The 21,345-nt window shown below is 36.8% G+C and overlaps 1 protein-coding gene and 1 pseudogene across 36 annotated transcripts in view; both read left to right on the forward strand.

Annotated features, from left to right (window-relative positions):
• CLASP2 (cytoplasmic linker associated protein 2) overlaps positions 1-21,345 on the forward strand; it is a 175,634-nt gene that overhangs the window by 55,881 nt on the left and 98,408 nt on the right. For 19 of the 36 annotated variants that reach the window (XM_087870058.1, XM_045798314.2, XM_045798320.2 and 16 more), the window contains 3 exons: positions 10,733-10,815; positions 12,961-13,053; positions 16,206-16,351. In XM_087870058.1, coding sequence (XP_087726184.1) covers positions 10,733-10,815; positions 12,961-13,053; positions 16,206-16,351 — 322 coding nt within the window. The remainder of the gene's footprint in view (positions 1-10,732; positions 10,816-12,960; positions 13,054-16,205; positions 16,352-21,345) is intronic. The other 17 variants (XM_087870041.1, XM_087870060.1, XM_087870049.1 and 14 more) reach the window with 1 other exon arrangement.
• LOC123792867 (S-adenosylmethionine decarboxylase proenzyme pseudogene) lies at positions 16,358-21,342 on the forward strand (annotated as a pseudogene).

Raw genomic sequence — 21,345 nt, forward strand, 5'->3', positions numbered from 1 at the left:
CTAGACACTTTCTTTCTCGTAAGTTTATATGGAATAATGGGGATTCAGTCTAAACATTTCATTTGCTACTTGTAGGCATATAATATACAGATAGGTATGATTGGTTTCTAATTGAAGGAATATGGTAGTTGGGGGGTTTATATATATTAGTTGAATAAGCCCATCGCAGTCCACTGTGTTTAGCAAGTGTTTTTTTCAGGTAGGATTATCAAAATAAAAATAAAGTGAACTTCTTCGGAATCCTGACTGAATCTACTTTTGAAGTTTGGGAGTTTAATTTACTTTTCCTGGCGATATATGTCAAGATGAAAGAGATGCCTGCTATTTTTAGCAAAGTATCCTATCCAATTAATTAAAGCCAGTAGGACCTGTGTTTAATCTTTAGTGTGTGTTAGTTTTTCGTTGTTCTTTGGCTCCCCGTGCCAACCTGTTCTACTCATATTGTAATTTTGTGGCCTTTAAGTCAGGGAGAATCAAAAAAAGGATTGTGGGTTACTCCATTCCGATATATTATTGCTATAGAAATCCATATTATGTGGGTCTCAAAAGTGTTACCTTTGTGCTTTACTAATTAGAATAAGGATAAAATGAATTCCCTTAAATAGTTATTTTCTGAATAACATTTGTAATTTCATAATAGGAATTAAGGTAAACACGTTTTCTTTTCTTTCAGCTTAATTGTCTAGAATACAATTGCTGAAGGTACCTGATTGTTTAAAATACTTATATTTCTAGAGTATTTTAGGTAATAATTTTTTTTAAAAATGTTTGAGTGTTCTCACGTATATTCTGTCATTTAAATCAAAACCCCTAGAGTTAGGTACTTTATTATCCTAACTTTACTGATGAGCAAACTAAGGTTTGGAGAAGTTAACTTGCATAGGGTCATGCATCTAATAAGTGCGGTAAGCACAGAAAGTACTTTGCTATTCTGCCACCCACACTAATCTCACCGAGTAAATAAGTGTTCTTCGAGATCCTTTAGCTCTGAGATTATAACCTACAGTATTGATCCCTCCCATCCATAAATCAGTTGTTTTAAAGCTTAACTAGTACGATTCTCTGCAAAATAGAATATTTGGAAATAAAGAAAACCTGAAATTTTTCATTATTAATAGAAATGTTTTTTAGTATTTTTTTGTTGAATTCATCCTCCTGTGCCAATAATTTTGGCTGCTATGCTTTTTAAAATACAGAGATTGAATTAGATAATAATATAATTGTTATTGTTTGTAATTTGTACCAGATTTAGAGGTTAGTCATTTTTTACTGAGGCTTGTATGTAATCATGGAGACATGTCGCTGGCTAAACCATTAGTTCTCAAAAGTTCTGTTGTTCTCTCTCACTTGCTCATTCATTCAAGTAGACAGCATTTTCTCTCTACTGTTTCCATCTAATATCAAAGACTACTTTGAAATAGTTTTAATTCTTATAATTAAGTAGCTACCACCTTTTCAAATTCAGGAGTACTTAGTCATCTTTTTGATATATTTTACTTCATTTATGTCTGACCTGAGGTTTTATTAAGAATGTCCAATTATCTGTTTTCCATGCTAATCATTCCCATTTTTCCCCCTCATGCAAACAACAAAGTTGATTTTTTTTTTCTTGAAAAGGAAAGGGGGCACTTGGGTGGCTCAGTCAGCTAAGCATCTGCCTTTGGCTCAGGTCATGATCCCAGGGTCCTGGGATCAAGCCCAGCATTGGTCTTGGACAGGGAGGGAAATCCTCAAGTGGACTCCCCACTGAGCGCAGAGGCCAACACAGGGCTCAATCCCAGGACCCTGAGATCATGACCTGAGTCAAAATCAAGAGTCGGACACTCAACTGCCTGAGATACCCAGGCTCCCCTGGTGCTGTCTATCTTAACTTTAGTTTTAAGGTAAATATGATTCAAGTAATTCAACAGGTTTAGCCTAATAGTATCTTGCCTCTCTAATCCTGTTGCTCTCTAGTAACTGGTATTAAGTTTGACATGTATCCTTCCACATTTTGCTCCATGTTCATTCATGTAGGTACTCAGATTAGATTTTATGTTTGCCCATTTTAAACACACTAGTAAACACTTTGCAACTTGCTTTTTTTTCACAGAACACTCATCCTTCAACATCAAGACTGACACAGCTCTCACATCCTTTTAATAGCCATGCAGTATTCTCCATTATTTGATGTACCATGATGTAATGAACTGTTTACAAGTCAGGGTCATTCAGGTTGTCTACAACTTTATGCCATTACAGAGAATGCCAGTCTCCATATACTTACTATATTTGGACGTTCTGGTGCTTCTGATCTGTGGAATAGATTCCTCCCAATGTTCAGTTAAAGATTGGGTGTATTTTTAATTTTAATACAGGCATTATTTTACCCTTTCCAGTATTGAATGTAACAGCCTCATTAATTATTGTCATTTTGATAGGTGAAAAATGGTGCTTTGTTTTAATTGGCATTTTTCCATCCACCTATCCATGTGACCAGCAGCTAGCAAATGTTTTCTGAAAGATTTTAGCATGTTTCTGCTTTTGTGACTTCTGGAAAACGTCAGTGAACAAAAACAAAGACCATGCCTTCCTGGAGTTTTTATTCTGTTGCGGTTCAGACTATTTATATTCATTAATGAAGTTAGCATATCCTCTTCCGCAAATTACATGTTGTTGTTATTTACCCATCTTTTAATTGGGCTGTTTTGTCTTCTCATCAGTCTGTTACAGTTTTTTAAATATTCAGATCTTTTATTCTTTTGTTAAAAGTGATAAATATTTCCTCAGTGTCTCCTTTGTGGCATTTTACATTAAAACTTAAAAATTTTTGTTGTGGTAGGTAAAATTCTGTTCCATTCTTTTGACTTCAAATTTCCTGTCCTGAATAAAAAGGACTATTGTCCAGTCCCAAGGCTATGCAAATGTTTTCCAGTTTATTCTAAAACATTATTTTACATTTAATTTGTTCAATATATCTGGAATTTATTTTTATATAAAGTGACATTATATCACTTTTAATTTATGTTCTAAATTAATTCGCATAGCGAACTAAGTCCATGCAATTGAAGAAAACATTCTTTACTTCTTTGAATGAATACTATTGTATGTATTTCAGTTATTTTCTGTAGTTCCTTATTTTCCAGATCTATCTCTCTACCTACTCTAGCTTTATAGTGAGTGGTTTCCCAAACTTTTTATTAAGAAAAATTTTGAGCATGTAGCCAAGTTGATAATGCAGTGAACACTCATCACCTGGAATGAATAATTAGTGTTTGCCCTATTTGTTTTAACTCTCTATATAAACATATTCCCACACATATTCTTTCTTTTTTTTAATCTCAGTGGTTAGAAAGTAAGTTGTAGACATTATTACATTCCAGCCATAAATATTTAATATGCTCCTCCTAAGACTTAAAGGTATGCTGCATTATATCCATAATATCATATGCAAGAAGATTTCATAATATTATGTATAAAACAATCACATTACCAATTTTTATACCCATAACATTGATACATTTTTTGAAGAGTCTAGGCCAGTTGTCTTAGATTGTCTGGGTTTGTTCTGGATTTGTCTGATTTCTTTGTGATGTTATTTAACTTGTTCCTTCTAGCCCTTTTATTTTTTGTAAATTCTTTTTGTTTGTTTAAGATTTTATTCATTTGTCAGAGAGAGAGATCGAGAGCACAAGCAGGGGGAGGAGCAGGCAGAGGGAGAGGGAGAAGCAGGCTCCCTGCTGAGCAAGGACCCTGATGTGGGCCTTGATCCCAGGACTCCAAGATCATGACCTGAGCCAAAGGCAAACACTTAACTGACTGAGTCACCCAGACGTCCCTATTTTTTGTAAATTCTTAAACTGTATACTCACGTCCTTTTAAGCCATTCCATTATATATTCAAATTTCCTAAAGTATCCTAAGAATTTTTTTGTAACAAGTGATTCTTTGAGGCCAGGAAGAATTTTTAGTTTCTTCATTCAAGAATGCCCTCTTCTGTTGGTATAGTGAAATGGCAGCTTCTTGACTAAATGATACGGGGTGGGATGGGAGTGGGGGAGGAACGGGGGGGGGGGGGAGTTTCTACTTCTAATTCTGTGATAACAATTTCAGTAGAGCCCTCATCTTCCCTTTCTTCCTTTCCTTTATCCACCAAGCTTCAAAGGGATACCTCTTCTTTCTAAGTGCTACTTACCTTGGGGGGAATCTTAGTAGAGGTCCATGTTCCATCACTACCAGGATCTTCGTCCTCCGTACAGTTTCCTCTGATTTTTCTCTCTGGTGAGGACTCTGTAGTTGACGTTGCTAGACTTGGATGTTCCTATTTCCCCATTTACTTGTAAATTGAAGTTTGAAGTGTTATTAGTCATCTCTTAGTTGTATTATAAGTATGTGCTGTGGGTAGTTTTATTTGCTCTTTTTGGTCTCGGGTTTTTGGAGTATGTAGTTGAATATTTGATTTGCATTTGGATAACTACCATCTCCCATGGGAATAAAAATGTCTACTATAAGTTTTAATATTTAGTAAAGAAATGCCTTTTTTTCTTGATAAGCCATTATCTCAGCATTTTGTTGAATTTTAGGACATTATTATTTTAATAGTTTCTACTTTCACCATTGATCTGAATCACTTCTTTGTCATGTATCAAAGTGTCATATATTTGTGGGCCATTTTTGAAGGCTCTATTTTGTTCATTTTATTAATTGGTCTGTTCCTGCACTAAAACCTAGTTGTCATAATTAGCTTTGTAAATCTTGATAGCTGGTAGGACAGGTACTTCCTCCCCCAAATTCATCTGTTTGTTCCTAATGTCTTTTGTTGATTGGTATCTTTGTGATTCTGTCCACATTATTTCTTTAAATGTTATATTCACGTATGTTTTGTAGTCTGTAACTGGACTATATCTGTAGTGCTAAATCTAATATTTGTTACCTGAGACTCTTAGTTCATAATGGTTTGCCTTGTGTATTTGAACTTTGTGAACTCATTGCTCGAAGGGAGTTCTTCTGGGCCTAAATTGGGGATCGTAGAAGCTTTTCTTCAGAGATTTATTCCTGCTCAAAACTGGGGAATCACCAGTCAAGGACCCCTCCAGCCTTTCCCAGGTCTTGTCTCAACTCAAGAATTCCAGGTTACTCCTCCCCACCTGTGGGCTGGGGAATCCACTCTTGGATGGGAAGACTTGCAGTCACATTGTGGAAGGAGCTTTCAAGAATGTGAGGAATTGTTACAGCTATGTTTGCAAACAATCTATTGCAATTTGTCCTCTGCCCACAATAATTCACATGCCTTTCACATACAAGATACCCTCACAGACATTTCTCAGAAGTTTCAACTCATTTATAGCATCAGGTTCAAAGTCCATGATCTTGTAGTCTGCATCACATCACATCACATGCAAGGGTTCTCTGGTGTGGCTGCTCTCCATCCAGAGGCCTGTGAACTAAAAAGACATCTTACTGGCACCCCACATGCTCAGTATACAATGGTGGTATCAGGACAGAGTATCCAGAATAGACATTCCATTCAAGAAGGGGAGGAATAGGGGTGCCTGGGTGGCTCAGTCCGTTAAGCGCTAGCCTTTGGCTCAGGTCATGATCCCAGATTCTTGCATCAAGCTCCTTGCTCAGTGGGAATCCTACTTCTCCCTCTACCTGCCGCTCCCCCTGCTTGTTTTAACTCTCTGTATAAATATATTCCCACACATTTTTTTTCTAATCTCAGCAGTTGGAAAGTTAGTTGTAGACATTATCACATTCCAGCCATAAATATTTAATATGCTCCTCCTAAGATTGGCCCTCTCTCTCTCTGACAAATAAATAAATAAAATCTTTTAAAAAAATAAAATAAAAAGAAGGGGAGGAACAGGAAGTTCACTGACAGCAATTTTCAAATCCAATAGAAACCTGTTGTCCGGTTCCCTTACTTGAGAAATGGAAAGTGTTTCTTTGATGAAGGTTTCATTCTCTCTGGGTGTGGTTCTCTAAACCATTGTTTTCCTCTGTTTTGGTTCTGCACCGGTCTCTGGGCTCGGCCTCCTGAAATATTTCCTTCTTTGGCATAAAAATCTTGTGTTGCTGCTACGTATCTTTTCCAACCCTACTTGAAAGAAGGCTCTTCTGTTAAACTGTATCTGTCTTTTGATAGCACTCTTAGAAGCACTGGTAATGCTCTCGTTGGTTAACTCACTTTAAAAATTATGGGTTTTATATGAATTTTATTGGGGTTTAAGCCATATTTACCCCCTGTTGTTTATCATTTATTTTTCTCTTTAGGGCTTGACTCTTCATTGTAGCATGAGAAGAACCTGCGCCTTTTCACCTGAGACTTGTTCTCCTTGTTCCTATATCTGAAACATACTGCTTTACCCTTTGTCTCATTCACCTTTTTATCCAGCACTTCATCTTATTAGTTGTTAAGGACTAAGTAGAATGAAGTTTTCTCTTTATACTTAAACTTTAAGTAATATTTAGGAATTTCTGTAAGTGCCTACCCTAGTCAGTCTAGCATACTAGAAACCATGCTATCTCATGAACACCAGAAGCCTCTAATCTGCACCTCCACCACCAGCCCCCCATCCCCCACCTAAGTGAATACTAGTTTAGGGTGATTTCTGGAGCAGGGATCAGCAAACTAGGCCACATGCCACATCCAGCCAACTGTCTGTTTTTGGTTTATGCATGAGCTTGAAATGTTTTTTTTTACATTTTTAAATGATTAAAAATATTCAAAAGAAGAATAATATTGTGTGACATGTGAAAACTATATGAAATTCAAATTTTAGTGTCCATAAATAGAGATTTATTGGAATACAGCCTTGCTCATTCATTTACATGTTGTCTGTGGCTGCTTTCACGCTACAGTGGCAGAGCTGAGTAATTGCAGCAGAAACCATATGGCCCACAAAGTCTAAAATACCTACTATCTGGCCCATTACAGAAAAAATTTGCTGACCTCTGTTTTAGAGTAGTTAGACAACTGAGCAAAGCTGTTTTTGTGTTTTGCCCATTAATATCTTCTGGTGTGATTGTTAACCCGGTTATATTTAAAAGACCTTTAGTCAAGTTGGAATCCAGCATTGCTCAGCCCTTCAGCCCTGCAGCCTCTACTTGTGCTTCTGCTCTCAAACTTACTTTATTTAAATATATCTCTGCTTTGTGTATACTCTCACTGTCCTTTTCTTGCAGTAGTATTTGACATTAGAGCCCATCACTTCTTTTGACTCTCTGCCTGTGGTATTCATTCTCCTTCCTGGTGCTAAAAGTATTTTACAGTATTTTTTAGGTGAACTTTAAAGCTGTTTCAGAAAATGGAATAATGCTTGTAAGAATGAACAGTTTATTCAGCAGATTATTCCCCTATGCAGAGATCCCTTTTCTACTTTTGTTGGCCACAAAATCAAAACCAAGGGGAGGGGAAACATTAGGCAAACTAGGATTGTAAAAAAGGTTTACTTGTAGTACATATAAGAGATAAGCCAGGCCAGGTTCAGCATGTCCTGTCTTTACATACCCAATACTCTCCCATTAGCAGCAGCTGTGCTTATACAAAATGATTCTCAAAGGTAAGAGTGAGATAAATTAGGGTCAGCTATTTAAAACCATGCAAGTTCTTGTGAAATTTGGTAATGCCCATGTTCAGGTTTAGAGACCTAATTGTCAAATCTGAGCTGATCATAAGGCTGCATTTAGTGGTATTTGTAGCCTTTTGTCTCTGCAGCTTTTGCAGGACTTTAAAAGCCATTTAATTTCTATTCCCCCACTTACCCTCCCCACTAGGTTATTTGTCCCTATTCATAAGACATAACTGGATAATAAAACTAAGGCATTATGATCAGAGTGAATTGTGACTTTTAAAAGTTAGACCTTCCTGTGTGTGTTCTTAGTCAATGGCACATTTTTCTGGCTTTATTTGGGATTTGTTCAGGTGCTCTGCATTCCCTTGAAGGTGTTTGACATTGTGTTTTGGCTGGTGGGTTAATGTGTTGGAGTTAACCTCTTCTACATTTGATACCTTTTGTAAACTGCCTGTGAGCTGTAGTAACTCTTCATACTGATCTCGCCTTCACTTTTCCATTCCTCTGTAACGTTTTCTGTCTTCCACACTTGAGCCCACTGAAGTTGTTGATTGGCTCTGCTCTGGTACATTTGCACAGGTCTCCTCCAGCAGTGGCCTCCTCCAGGAGCCACTTGTTCTCAAAACTTGCCTAGTGGTTCCTCTGGTTACTGTAACAAAGTAATTTGCAAGAAGTGGTATATAAGTGAACAGACTATATTTAATGAATGTGTAAAGAAAGCTGTTCTATGAAAACTGAGTTGAATGTTTAAGAACTACTTGGTAAGAAGAAGTCCCTAAAGAAATTTCTCTTCAGTGGCCTGGGCTGGGCAAGACAACTGCAAAAGATTGGGAAGAAATTGTAAAAATCTAGGCTTCTGCTTTCCTGTCAGGGAACCCGTTGTCAAAAACAATGAAACGCAGGGGCACCTGGCCAGCTCAGTCAGAAGAGAGAGCTACTGTTGATCTTGGGGTCATGGGTTCAAGCCCCACAGTGGGTGTAGAGATTACAAAACAAAAACTTTTTTAAAAAAATGAAACCCATATTAAGAGATTGGTAAATGAATGTAGTATAAGATGTTAAGATAATGTGGTTAGGTATCTTATTTTTTGTTTCTTTGCTTAAACTGATTATTTTCAATTAATCTGTTATTAGTACTGATCATGGGGATAGGATCGAGAGTTTTATTGTTAATGTATTTTTTATAATATTTAGGGAATAACTAATTTATTTACTATTGTAAATGAATTTCCTACAGCAAGCATGCATTCATGCCTCTCTTAGTTTACTAAATTGTCATTGCTTTTAATTTGGAGTTTTATATTGTCTTATAATTTTGTTACACTGTGGTCCATCTCTTATTGCTGTTAAAACTCACAAAAAAGATGATCTTCAAAGGTTTTTGTTTGTTTTTTTAGGATGAGGAGCTTCTTACATACCTTTGGAGATCTTTAGGTTTTTTTTTTATTAGGATGATGTTAATTTTTTAAATCCAGTTTTGAAAATAATATTTCCTTTGGTAGATGATAGACCTAATTGGGGAGATACTATTACTTTAAAAAGTTAATTATCCTTAGGATATGCATCTTGTGTGGTTGAAATCCATTTCAGTGTGTTAAATTATTACCATGAAGCAATAAATATATAGAGTTAGAAACTAAGTACTACCTGTATCAGCCAGGGTTCAGTCAGGAGACAGAAACCACAGGAGCGCCCAGGTGGCTTAGTTGGTTAAGCATCTAACTCTTGGTTTCTGGCTCAGGTCATGATCTCAGATTGTGAGATCTGCCAGGCATCCAGCTCCGTGCTCAGCATGGAGTCTCCTTGAGATTCTCTGCCCCTCCCCCAGCCCATGCGTGCATATGCGCACCCAGGCACGCCCACTTTTAAAATAAATAAATCTTTAAAAATAACTGTTGTGGGGTTTTTTTAAATGTTTTATTTATTTATTTATTTATTTATTTATTTATTTATTTATTTATTTATGAGACAGAGCACAAGTTGGGGGAGGGGCAGAGGGAGAGGGAGAGGGAGAGAATCCCAAGCAGACCCCCGTTGAGCTCAGAGCCCTACACAGGCTCTGTCCCACAACCCTGAGACCATGACCTAAGCTGAAATCAAGAGTTGGATGCTCAACCAACTGAGCCATCCAGGCTCCCCAACAGTTATTTTTACTGAGAGAATTTAATATGAAGAACTGTTAAATGGGTATAGTGGATTAAAAATGCAAAAAGAGAAACTAAAGTGTCATGGAGGTATCAGTTACAGTCAACAGCTCCTATTCCTAGAGCTGGGGGAACAAAATGAGGGGGTTAAAATTATTAAAACTTAGAGGTGGGGCCCTGCAGAGCTATGGCTCAGACCTCTGTGAGGGAGTACTAGCTGGCTGGTGTCTCTGATGGGCGCTGTGAGGGTTAAAGAAACCGCAACAGGAATCAGGTGCTTCTAACTGAAAGGAGCCTCCTGCCAGAGTTGCTAGAGTTTTAAAGACAAGAACAGGAAGCTAGAAGGACTACATCCCTTCTTCTGTCAACTTCCATCTTTCCAGCCACCCCCGTTAACAGAGTTTAACAGGAAACCATTAGAATCAGCAAAAAAATGGATTGCTCAGTCCTAGCTAGGCCCAACATCCCTGAATATAAAAGAGTGGATTTGGACCTGAAAGACAGTAGCTTAATTACTGGCTCTTAAGCAGCTACTGCCTATTAAGTTTACTTTTTTATTGTCTCTGTTCAGTAAAGGAAGATTTGTTTGCCTATTCAAATGTAATTTCCAGCCCATTTCTTTCACCTTTGCTTTCCTGAGCACTGCAGCATAAATGGATCCTCTGCTCTGTTGTTCACCATCATTTATTGACATTTAGTGTCATTTAAAATTGCCATTTACCTTTTTAAATGATTATCTTTTTACCTGTATTTCTTGTGTACTTGCTGTTGCATTGAATAAGGATAGGAGGGCTCTGTTCTTATAGTTTGAACGTTATGATTAGCCTACCGTAGTACTTTATAGAGAGTTAATCAACTATTGCTATGGACCTTGACTTTTCTGAAAGATGGTGATTTTTTTTAATGCTGTCTTCTAAAATGGAATGTCTCAAAATTATGCCTTTGTTGATATCAAAAGAGTTATTTTTTCATATTTTTTGGTGCTAACATGCTTAAAAATAAACTTTAAAAAAACAAATTTTCTTTTGATTAGCAGGTGCTTCTAAAGAAGGAGGTGCTGGAGCAGTTGATGAAGATGATTTTATAAAAGCTTTTACTGATGTCCCTTCTGTTCAGGTAAGGATACCAGTAAAGTGGCACTCCCCATGAATATTGTTTGTGTACCTGTTCATATAATTATTTTTGTCCCTTTTAAAAATTCTTTTTTTTCCTTAAATGACTATGTAAGTAAAATACTTGGCTTATTATTACCAAGTTGTTATTTGTTGGTACAATTAGATTTTCAATTGATTTTTCTCTGAGGCTAAAATGGAATCTTATGGATTATGATTATGACATTGCAATGTTCAGCTACATCCACTTTTTCTAAGTTGTTTGTGATACATTGTTCTTTTTTTTGGTTTCCTTTTGTTTTGTTTTTACCTTCTGCCTTTTTGTCCCCTTTATCTCTGTCTCCTTTACAGGAGTACCTTTCTCTGCCTGGCTGTTGAATATTGGAATTTCTTAGGGGTCAGTTGTGGGCCCTCCCTTCTCCACTTTCTAAGTCATTTCCTTCAAACCATGGCTTCAGCTCCTGCCTTTACATAGATGATGCATCTCTCTTGAGTGCCAAAATAATTTCTCCACTGATTGTTTACCTGACGCTTCCTTATAGATGTCTCAGAGGCATCTCCGACTCAGCCTGTCTGAAATGGGGCTCATGATCTTCCTCTTACACATCTGTGCTTCATCAAAGTCAGAAATCTAGGACTTATTCTGCATCACATTACTAACTTAGTAGTAGTCACACTTCTTTTGCTTATATTATCTCCTAAAAGAATGTTTGAAAAGTTGTGTACCGTTTCACCAAAGTAAATTTTTTACTTTTTTCTTTTGTTGGGGAAGGGGGAGCCTTCGCTGTATTCCAGAGCAGTGTATCATAATAAGACTCAGAGTGGCAGAGGAGCCTGCCTGCCTTCTGAAATTGGGCAGAAGGACTGTTGTGTGGCTCAGAATGCTCCAGCAGTCATTCTCTAACAGAATGTTATCGTGACCCCCTCCTACCTCCTCACCTTGTCTCATGGCCTGCTCCCCTTTGTACTGTTGTGTGTTGGGGGGTGGGTATTTCAAGTAAAAGGAAATTAATGGCTGTTGAAAGTGAAAGACTCTTTTGATGAAGGTATCTGTTTGATATCACTTGGATGGTATCATCAGGACCTCCTTTCTCTCCATCTCTCACTTCTGGATTCCTCCGCATGGTCTTCCCTCATGGTCAGCAACATGGCTGCAACTGTTTGAGCCTTACACCTTCACTGCCCTCTGCCTCTTTTCTGAATGATCCTGTAAAATTTGGAGAGTCCTTCTGATTGAACTGATTTAGATCACATGTCCACCTTTGAATCTTTGTGATGTGGAGAAATAATGTGCACCAGTTGATTATGTTTGGGTCATTCTTCCCCTGGCTCCCTTTGCACTTTTTACTACTGTGCTTTGGCCTTCTTTCAGTTTCCTTCTGTCACAGAGCCTTTGCATGTGCTGTTCACTCTAGGGAAGGCTAATCTCCCTACTTTGCCTGATGTCATTCACCTCATCCTTTGGTCTCAGTTCAAGCTTTACTCTTAACTAGTTCACACCTCCTATATAGACTTTCATGGAACTGTAATTCTCTTTGGCAGTACTTCTTATTTGCAATTTTATATCATTTGAATAATTTTTTTCTCTCCCTGACTGGATTATAAGCTCCCTAAGGCAAAGACCATCCCTCTGTTTTTGCTCACATGATATCCTTCATGCCTAGCATCGTGCATCCCTGTTATGTGAATATTTAAGTGAGTGAAAGGATAATGGTGTTTTGGCAAACAGTTGGCTCCTGAGGAAACAAAGCACGTAGCTATCCTGGCTACAGTGTTGGGGAGCTAACCTAAACCATGTCCTTTTGCAATAGTGTATATGAATGTGGTATGTATATACCTGAAGTCATTTTGAGAAATTAGGCCTATTATTGGTTCTTAAAATATTTGCATCATGTTTTTAAATGAGAAAGCTTTTTAAAAGTATATCTGAAGTTAGTCATGAGCAGAGAAGTAGCACAAGGGTAACAGGTAAGGAAGACAGATTAAAGCATTTTACTTTATTGTCCATAATGTATATCTATTTTCCATTAATAACAGTGCTAGAATGGGAAATAACCTTATTACTTGAAAGATTACTATAAACATTGGGGCATAGTTTTGATACTGCTTCTGACAAGAAATATTAATGTTATAACTTTGTATCTTTAAGATCTATTCTAGTCGAGAACTTGAAGAAACATTAAATAAAATCAGGGAAATATTATCAGATGACAAACACGACTGGGATCAGCGTGCCAATGCAGTAAGTTTTTTATTTTTTATCTTGTTATCCTCTCCTTTTTTTTTTAATGTTCCAAAAACATGGAAATTCAGTAACATTACTACATGGTATTTGCTTATGAAATAGAGCATATGAAAGCTAACATCTCTTTCTGGAAAACACTTTAAGGTAATAGGAATTTTCTGAGTTAGGGTAAGTTTTTATTGTTTCTGCTGATAGGTGGAGCCTGTCTCGCTCATTTGTTAGTCTCTCCACATGTGCTACTTATTGACTGACCAAGAAAGTGTGAGCTTCACTGATGTCTGGGTGATGGCTTTGTATGGGGTGTACATAGTTGTTCATCAGTAGGCAGCGTTCTCAGTTTTCCCGTAAAGCAGGTCACTTTGCCCACATGCTCGATAGTTTCATAGTATTGACATCAGTTGACAACAAAATATCTGTCTGGCTTTTTTTCATTATTTTCTCAATGTATGTCTCCAAATACGATGAATATTTTTTCACCCATGATTTAAAAAGAAAAAAGTCTCCTATCCTTGAGTTAATATTTTATCCTAAATTCCTTGATAAAATATTTGATAAATACTTTTAAAATAATTACTACATTGATAAAGGACTGTATATTTTAAAATTTGTTTATTTGTCAAATTTATATCTGAGTTTCCAAATGAGTACCTCAGTGTCCTCAAGAAGCCAGAGAAAGGGTTCCATTTTTTTTTTTTTTTAAGATTTTATTTATTTATTTGACAGAGAGTGAGAGAGAGAGAGAGAGAGAGCACACGAGCAAGGGCAGAGGGAAAGGAAGAAGACTCCCCTGCTGAGCAGGGAGCCCGGCGCAGTACTTGATCCCAGGATGCTGGGATCCTGACCTGAGCCAAACGCAGATGCTTAATCGACTGAGCCACCCAGGCGCCCCAGAGGGTTCCATTTGAAGACTTCTGCTCTGAGAGTTCTCAGTCTCCATTTTGATTAATAAGTCATATATGACCCTTTGAAAATTACCCTTTATAATGCTACAAACAAAAGATTTTTCAGCTTCTAATAGGAAGTTTTCATATTTTAAGGTATTGAACTATTTTAACAAAATAGCGTTGCTGCCTATTTGCTAAATATGATTCATTATTCTGTCTTCAGTTCTGAGATTAGTCTGAGATAGACCTCTGTCATAGGTAATCTCTGGAGAAATATGACAAATTAAATGTTGTCAATATAACATTTGTACGTAAGAGTTTTTTGTTGGGGTGCCTGGCTGGCTCATTCAGTAGAACATGCAACTCTTGATCTTGGGGTCAGGAGTCCAGCGGGTTGTGAGTTCAAGCCCCGTGTTGTGTGTAGAGATTTTTTTTTTTTTAAATGAGTTTTTTGCTTTACTTTCGAAATAGCCCTTTTGGAAACACAGATGGTCTTTTAATTTTTTTAATTAGAAAAGTGACATGGGCTCATTGCAATGAGTGAAATAGTACAGAAGATTATAAGGAACAAGTTAATAGTTTACTCCCTATTAAGGAAACAAATGTTTTCATTTTGGAGTATATGTTCTTCTGCATATATGTATGATAAGATAGACACAGTTTTTTTTCTCCCACTTCTCCTATAAAAATAAATGAGATCATACTTACATTAATAACTTGTTTTCATTCACTTTCTTTCATAAATTTTACACCCATTCAGTACAATTGCTATAGATGCCAGGCATATAGTAGTTGCTCAGATATTTATTGAATGCAAATCAATATATGCATCTATTTCTTAGTTAAAAGATGATACCATGTAATTTATTAAACCATTTCCCATTTGATGGACTTATAGTTTTTTATTTTTTGCTGTTTCGACAATATTGCAATAAATATCCCCGTGCACATTTATAACAATGGTGTTTTATTTTTGTAGGTTAACTTTTTTAAAGTGGGGTTGTTGGGTAAAGAGTAGATATAATTTCATTTTAGTAGTGTTGCCAAAATATTTTGAACAAAGGTGTTAGTGACTCATAATCTTACTTAAAATAAGAGAATCTCTTTTCTTTCTCATAGTGAATGCTGTTAAGTCTTTTTAATTTTTGCTAGTCTGATGGAGAAAAATGATGTATCTTTGTTGTAATTAGCATTTGCCTGTCACTGGTAAGGTTGAGCACATTTTCATATATTTGCTCAGTTTTATATTGGGTTGTCTTTATCTCATTTTATTATCATTCTTTGTGTATTGTACTTAATATGTTACAGGGAATTTTTTCCTACCATGTTGTGATTTGTTTTGTTTTTAGTTAATCTTGTTTAGGTGCCTTCTGATTTCTCTTCTACCTATGATGGTTTCCCTTATATGCATTAAGATTATATAACTATTCTTACGAAATTTTTCCTACCATTGTGATATCTTTTTTATGTCTTTCATTGTCAGTCCGTCTGATTTAGTTTTAAAGATCTCTTTAAAAATTTAGAGAACCTCAGAGTTTAACATGAAATTATATATAATGAGATGATAGGTAAACTTTTAGCTTCTCAGTATGTGTGAGCACAGATGTGCAGCTGTGGGTTATCTTTTGATTGATGTAATTTTATTAGGTATGTCTGGTGTTAATATGGAAAACATTTGTCAATCTTATATTGAGAAGTAATGCTAAAGGATAGAAATGGGGACAAAGAGCTATTTATTTCACAGAGTGTGAGAATATTAAAATATGGCCCTGGCTGACTAGTTGGTCCATTTGATTCTGTACTTTTGCTTATGGGTGAATATAGATTCCAGATTTGGCCCTTTTAAAGGGGCCAAGTCTCCTTGGTAGATAGTGGTAATTTTTGCCCATTTTGAATGTACTTATGCCACTGAATTGTATGCTTTACATTGTTTAAAATAAATTTTATGTTATTTTGTGTTTCACAACAACAAAAACTTTAAAACTTACCGGTACTTAAGACTTTAAAATGTACTTAGCTATTCATACGTTACATATGTCCATTTTGTTTATAACAAAATCTATAATATTCTTTTCCAGAAAGCTTTCTTTAGTTGCATATTTATTTATAAGATACATTTAATGCTGTTAAAATGTCTGAATACAATTATAAAAATATAATGAAATGTTATTTTTAAATTTTTGTTCAAATAATGAACTCTTTTGGTAACTCTTTTTTTGTCGTTGACACTCTTTATGTCAATAATGAAAATTCTCTTTACTTCAGCTTAAGAAAATTCGATCATTGCTTGTTGCTGGAGCTGCACAATATGACTGCTTTTTCCAACATTTACGCTTGTTGGATGGAGCACTTAAACTTTCAGCAAAGGATCTTAGATCCCAAGTGGTTAGAGAAGCTTGCATTACTGTAGCGTAAGTATGTTCTTTCTGTGATAAGTATTTTTTATGAATTCATTCAGTACTCAGTGATTCAGTGCTCATTAAGTAAAGTAGGACAACCCAAAACAGCATGAATATAATCCAAAAATAATTTTTATTATAAGTAAAGATTCCATTTGTGTGATTTTTTTAAATCTTTATTATCAATGCTATATAAACGTTAAAATGGGGTTGTATGTATAAAGCCTTCTGGTGCATTTTTGGTCACTTAAGTATTCAGTTTTCTCTTTACTAATTTGGATATCAGGCTCTCTATTTCTGATATTTTAACAGTTATCTTGGAATTATAACATGTCATTAACTTACCAAGATTCAAATTTATTCCATATGTTTATATTCTTCCAAAATTATAGTATGGTACAACACTTAAATTTTTTTACTACTACTTCTGATCTGTGTATTGTTGCTATATAAGCATTCCTGTGAAGATGGGAAACACAAAGATGCCTACTATTAATATTTCTAATCAGAATTGCATTAGATGTCCTGGTCAGAATGGGGGGAAGAAAGCCCAGGAAATAAAAACTGTGAGGAACAAAACTGCCATTATTTACAGATGATACAGTTATCATGCAGAAAACCACAAGAATATATAGACAAATTATTTTAATTAAGGGACTTGAGCAAGATGCTAGATCCAAGTCAGTATACAAATATAATTGGATATCTTTTAAAAGCAAGAATAAGAAGGGAAAAAAATCTATAAAATAAAACCTTGAAAAATATTCCATGGTGAGAGTTCTGCTTCTAGCAATGATGCAGTAACTAGTACAGAGCTAGCTCTCTTGAAGAAAATCGGATAAAACATATAAAACAGCTATTTATAGATGATGGACAGTGGACAGAGTGAGATTGTGATTCTCAAAAGAAATAAATCAGTTGAGCAGTATGTGATCAGTACAGTTTTGACCTGGAGGTACTTTCTGGACCATGGAGAAGAGAGGAAGCACCCAGGCAGAGCAAGACAGTTTCATTGAGTTGAAGAAACAGATTGGAGTTTCTAAAGATTGAAGTGGTTAAAATTTGCAGTGCAGAATCCTGGAGAGTAGAGAGAGAAGCAGAGAAAGAGCTATAGAGAACCACATAAGGGATCCCATGAGTCTAGCTGAATACTTACCTGTGCATGTGGAAGGTGCAACTCCCTGGGGATGGGAAAGAACTAGTGCTGGAGGCTATAAGGTAAACAACAGTTCCCAGAGCTCATATGGGCTGGGAGAGGTTCAAGTTCTGATGAGCCAGAATGGAGAAACCTAGTTGAATACCCAGGGCATTTGGTAGAGATCCCAGAAGGGCCATTGTGTAGAAATAGTACTAAAGTAGTTTTAAAGTAAGGCTCCTTACGATAAACTGATAAAGATCAAGCTGATTCCCAAGTACATCACCTGCCTACCAGAACAAAACTCACTCTTCAAAGGAAGACCACACTATCCAGACACAGTCGGTACCTCCTTGCTTCTGATTTGAGTTTCCTTTTTTTTTTCTTTTTTTAAGATTTTATTTATTTATTTGACAGAAAGAGCACACAAGCAGGGGGAACAGCAGAGGGAGAGAGAGAAGCAGTCCCCTCACTGAGCAGGGAGCCCGTCGTGGGCCGGATCCCAGGATCCCAGGATCATGACCTGAACTGAAGGCAGACGCTCAACTGACTGAGCCACCCAGGCACCCCTGAGGTTCCTTTTTGCCCGCAAGCTGAGACATTAGAAAACTTGAAAGTATAAATGAACACTAGTAAATAGGTCTGAGTACCTCTACGAATCAAGAACCTGAATTTTTAGAGCTAATTGTATCCCAACAGTGTATTTTAAATAAAACATAAATATATAGAGAGTAACCAAAACTGCAAGCATTGTCAGGACTGTGATAACAGCATCCTTCTTAAGTGTTCTAACTAAATCATGCAATTAAAGACTGAATGTAATTGTTTAACTCTAAATTGGAAAGAGAAGACAGATGTCCTTAGGGTCATCCGACTAACTAGTGTATAGTAGAATTGTATTTTCAGTCCAGAATTCTGAAACCCTACACCAAAGATGTAAGGGAGTATTTCAGACTAAAACAGTAGTGGTAACATTAATAGAAATAGAGACTGTCGTAAGGAATACTAATTTGGGTAAGATTTTTGAGCTTGTTCATAAAATATGTTGAATTTAAGATTGATGTTGGGGCATCAGAATAGAAATATATGATGGATAAAGACTAAAGGTCAGGACAATCAGGGCTGAATGTTTTACCTGTCAAGAGAATGGTTAAGGTCTGAGATCAGATGGCTTCTCTTCCCCGTTGTAAAAAGGTGGCAAAGGGGCACCTGGAGGGGCTCTTGGGCGGCTCAGTCAGTTGAGCGTCCTGTTCTTGATTTTGGCAGGTCATGATATCGGGGACCTGGGATTGAGCTCCCTGTTGGCCTCTGCGCTCAGTAGGGAGTCTGCTTATCCATCTCCCTCGTGATCCATCCCCCCAAAATAAAAAATAAATAAAATCTTTTTTTTTAAAGTGGGGGTGCCTGGGGAGCTCAGTCAGTTAAGCATCTGACTCTTGATTTCGGCTCAGGTCATGATCTTGGGGTCATGGGATTGAGCCCTGTGGGCTCTGCACTCAGCGTAGAGTGTACTTGAGATTCTCTCTTCCCCGCTTCCACAGTGTGGCTGGCCACATCAGTCAGCGCTCGCTCTACTCTCTCTAACGGGGAAACAGCAGACTACAAGACACTGAGCTGCATCTGCCTCTATTTCCAACAGACTCACATTCAACTTTCGCTCACAAAAAAAAGCCGGGAAAATTTTATAAATCCTTTAAAAAAAAAAAAAAGTTAATATAAAATTATAGCAAAAAAAAAAAAAAAAAAAAGGAACCTGAACTTTAGTAACCCAGCTGGAACAATCCGCAGCGGTGGGAGAAGAGATTTAATTTAGTTGATTTTCTGTAGTTGTTGGTTGTTCGCTAGTCTTACAGTGGAAGTGCTGCACATTTTTTCGAAGGGACCGAGAAGCTGCTGGAGGTTTGGTTCTCCAGGCAGCAGCCTGATGCACATCAAGGATCTGGAGATCTTCACACCATTCCCAGATCTGAGTGGGACACACTTCTGAGGGATGTGCAATGTTCGTTCGTAAGTGTGACAAAAACCGACAAGCAGGAAGCTTACGTACTCAGTGAGAGTAGCATGTTTGTCTCCAAGAGATGTTTCATTTTGAAGACATGGGATACCACCCTCTTGCTAAGAGCACTGGTTTCCCTGTTGAAACTTGCTAGGGATTACAGTGGGTTTGATTCGATTCAAAGCCTCTTTTATTCTCATAATAACTTCATGAAACCTTCTCATCAAGGGTACCCACACCGGAATTTCTCGGAAGCAATAGAGTTTCTTAATGCAGTTTTCCCAAATGGAGCAGCATATTGTTGAATATGAATTCCGACTGTTGGTACTTGTATACTTTGGGTTTCCCAGAGACTCGGATAATCAATCAGAACAAACCCTGAAAATTCTGATGAGTGAATTTGACCCAGCAGTTATGGACCAGTTCTTCATGAAAGATGGTGTCACTGCAAAGGATGTCACTCGTGAGAGTGGAATTCGTGACCTGAGACTGGGTTCTGTCATTGATGCCACACTTTTCAATCTTTCTGGGTATTTGATGAATGAAGTGAAATCGGATGGAGCTTATTGGACTATTCACATCACTCCAGAACCAGAATTTTCTTATGTTAGCTTTGAAACAAACTTTAGTCAGACCTCCTATGATGACCTGATCAGGGAATTTGTGTAAGTCTTCATGCCAGGAAAATTTGTGACAATCCTGTTTGTAAATCAGAGTTCTAAATGCCGCACAGTGCTTTCTTCACCCCAGAAGATTGAAGGCTTTAAACGTCTTGATTGCCAGAGTGTTATGTTCAGTGATTACAATTTTCTTTTTACCAGTTTTGCTAAGAAGCAGCAACAACAACAACAGAATTGATTAATAAAATGAAGGAAAAAAACGCAAAAAGAGAACACACATAGAAGGAGGTGCTGGCTGCTTTTTATATATTGATATCGGGCCATCCTTTCCATAACCGCCACCTTGTAGCTGCAGAAAGCCCTAGATGTAATGATAGTGTAATCATTTTGAATTGTATGCATTATTATATCAAGGAGTTAGATATCTTTCATGAATGCTCTCTTCTGTGTTTCGGTATCCTATGCCACTCTTGCTGTGAAATTGAAGTACATATAGAAAAAACCTTTTACTGTATGAAACTTTACAGCCCTTGTGAAAACAATTCAATTTGGTTTATGCACAGTGTAATACTTCTCCAGGTATCATCCAAAATTCCCCACAGACAAGGCTTTCGTCCTCATTAGGTGTTGGCCTCAGCCTAATCATCTGGAACTGTTCTATTAAATTGCTGCCAGGATTTTACATCCAATTACCTCCACTTTCTAGAATATATTCTCTACTAATATTACCAGTTTCTACTTCATACAGATGTTTTTTTGCAGCAGCAGTTAAAGTTTATCTTTCGCGAGTCAGGTCCTCTTAAGAAAATGATTGCAGTTACCCATTTTGTGTAGTACTACTGTAACATTATTGCTTCCTGTACTGTACTTCCTTTGATAGATTTTGTTCCTCACCATGGTGTCTTGCCTCCCAACCCCCCCCCAATAAAGCAATACACTGTTAAAAAAAAAAAAAAGAGGGATTCTGTCTCCCCCCTCCCCACTCCCTGCACTCTGTCTCTAAATAAACAAATAAATAAAATCTTTGAAAAGAGAGAGAGAGAGAGATGGTAAAATGCCAAATTTCAACTTTGGACTAGACAGTTAAAGGGTAGGAAAAACAAGGAAATGAAGTAATATTTGCACTTACCTTTCTCTTTTGTTTTTTTGCCATTAGAAGTAGTTAAAATAAAAATTTTAAGTTAATTCAGTAAGAATATTTTTAAATTATATAGTCTACTATACTTAATATTTTTAAAAAAAATTTTTTTGTCTT

The sequence above is a fragment of the Ursus americanus genome, chromosome 20 (genome assembly GCF_024610735.1).
Source record: "Ursus americanus isolate L20-20 chromosome 20, mUrsAme1.1.p, whole genome shotgun sequence".
NCBI classification, from domain to species: Eukaryota; Metazoa; Chordata; class Mammalia; order Carnivora; family Ursidae; genus Ursus; species Ursus americanus.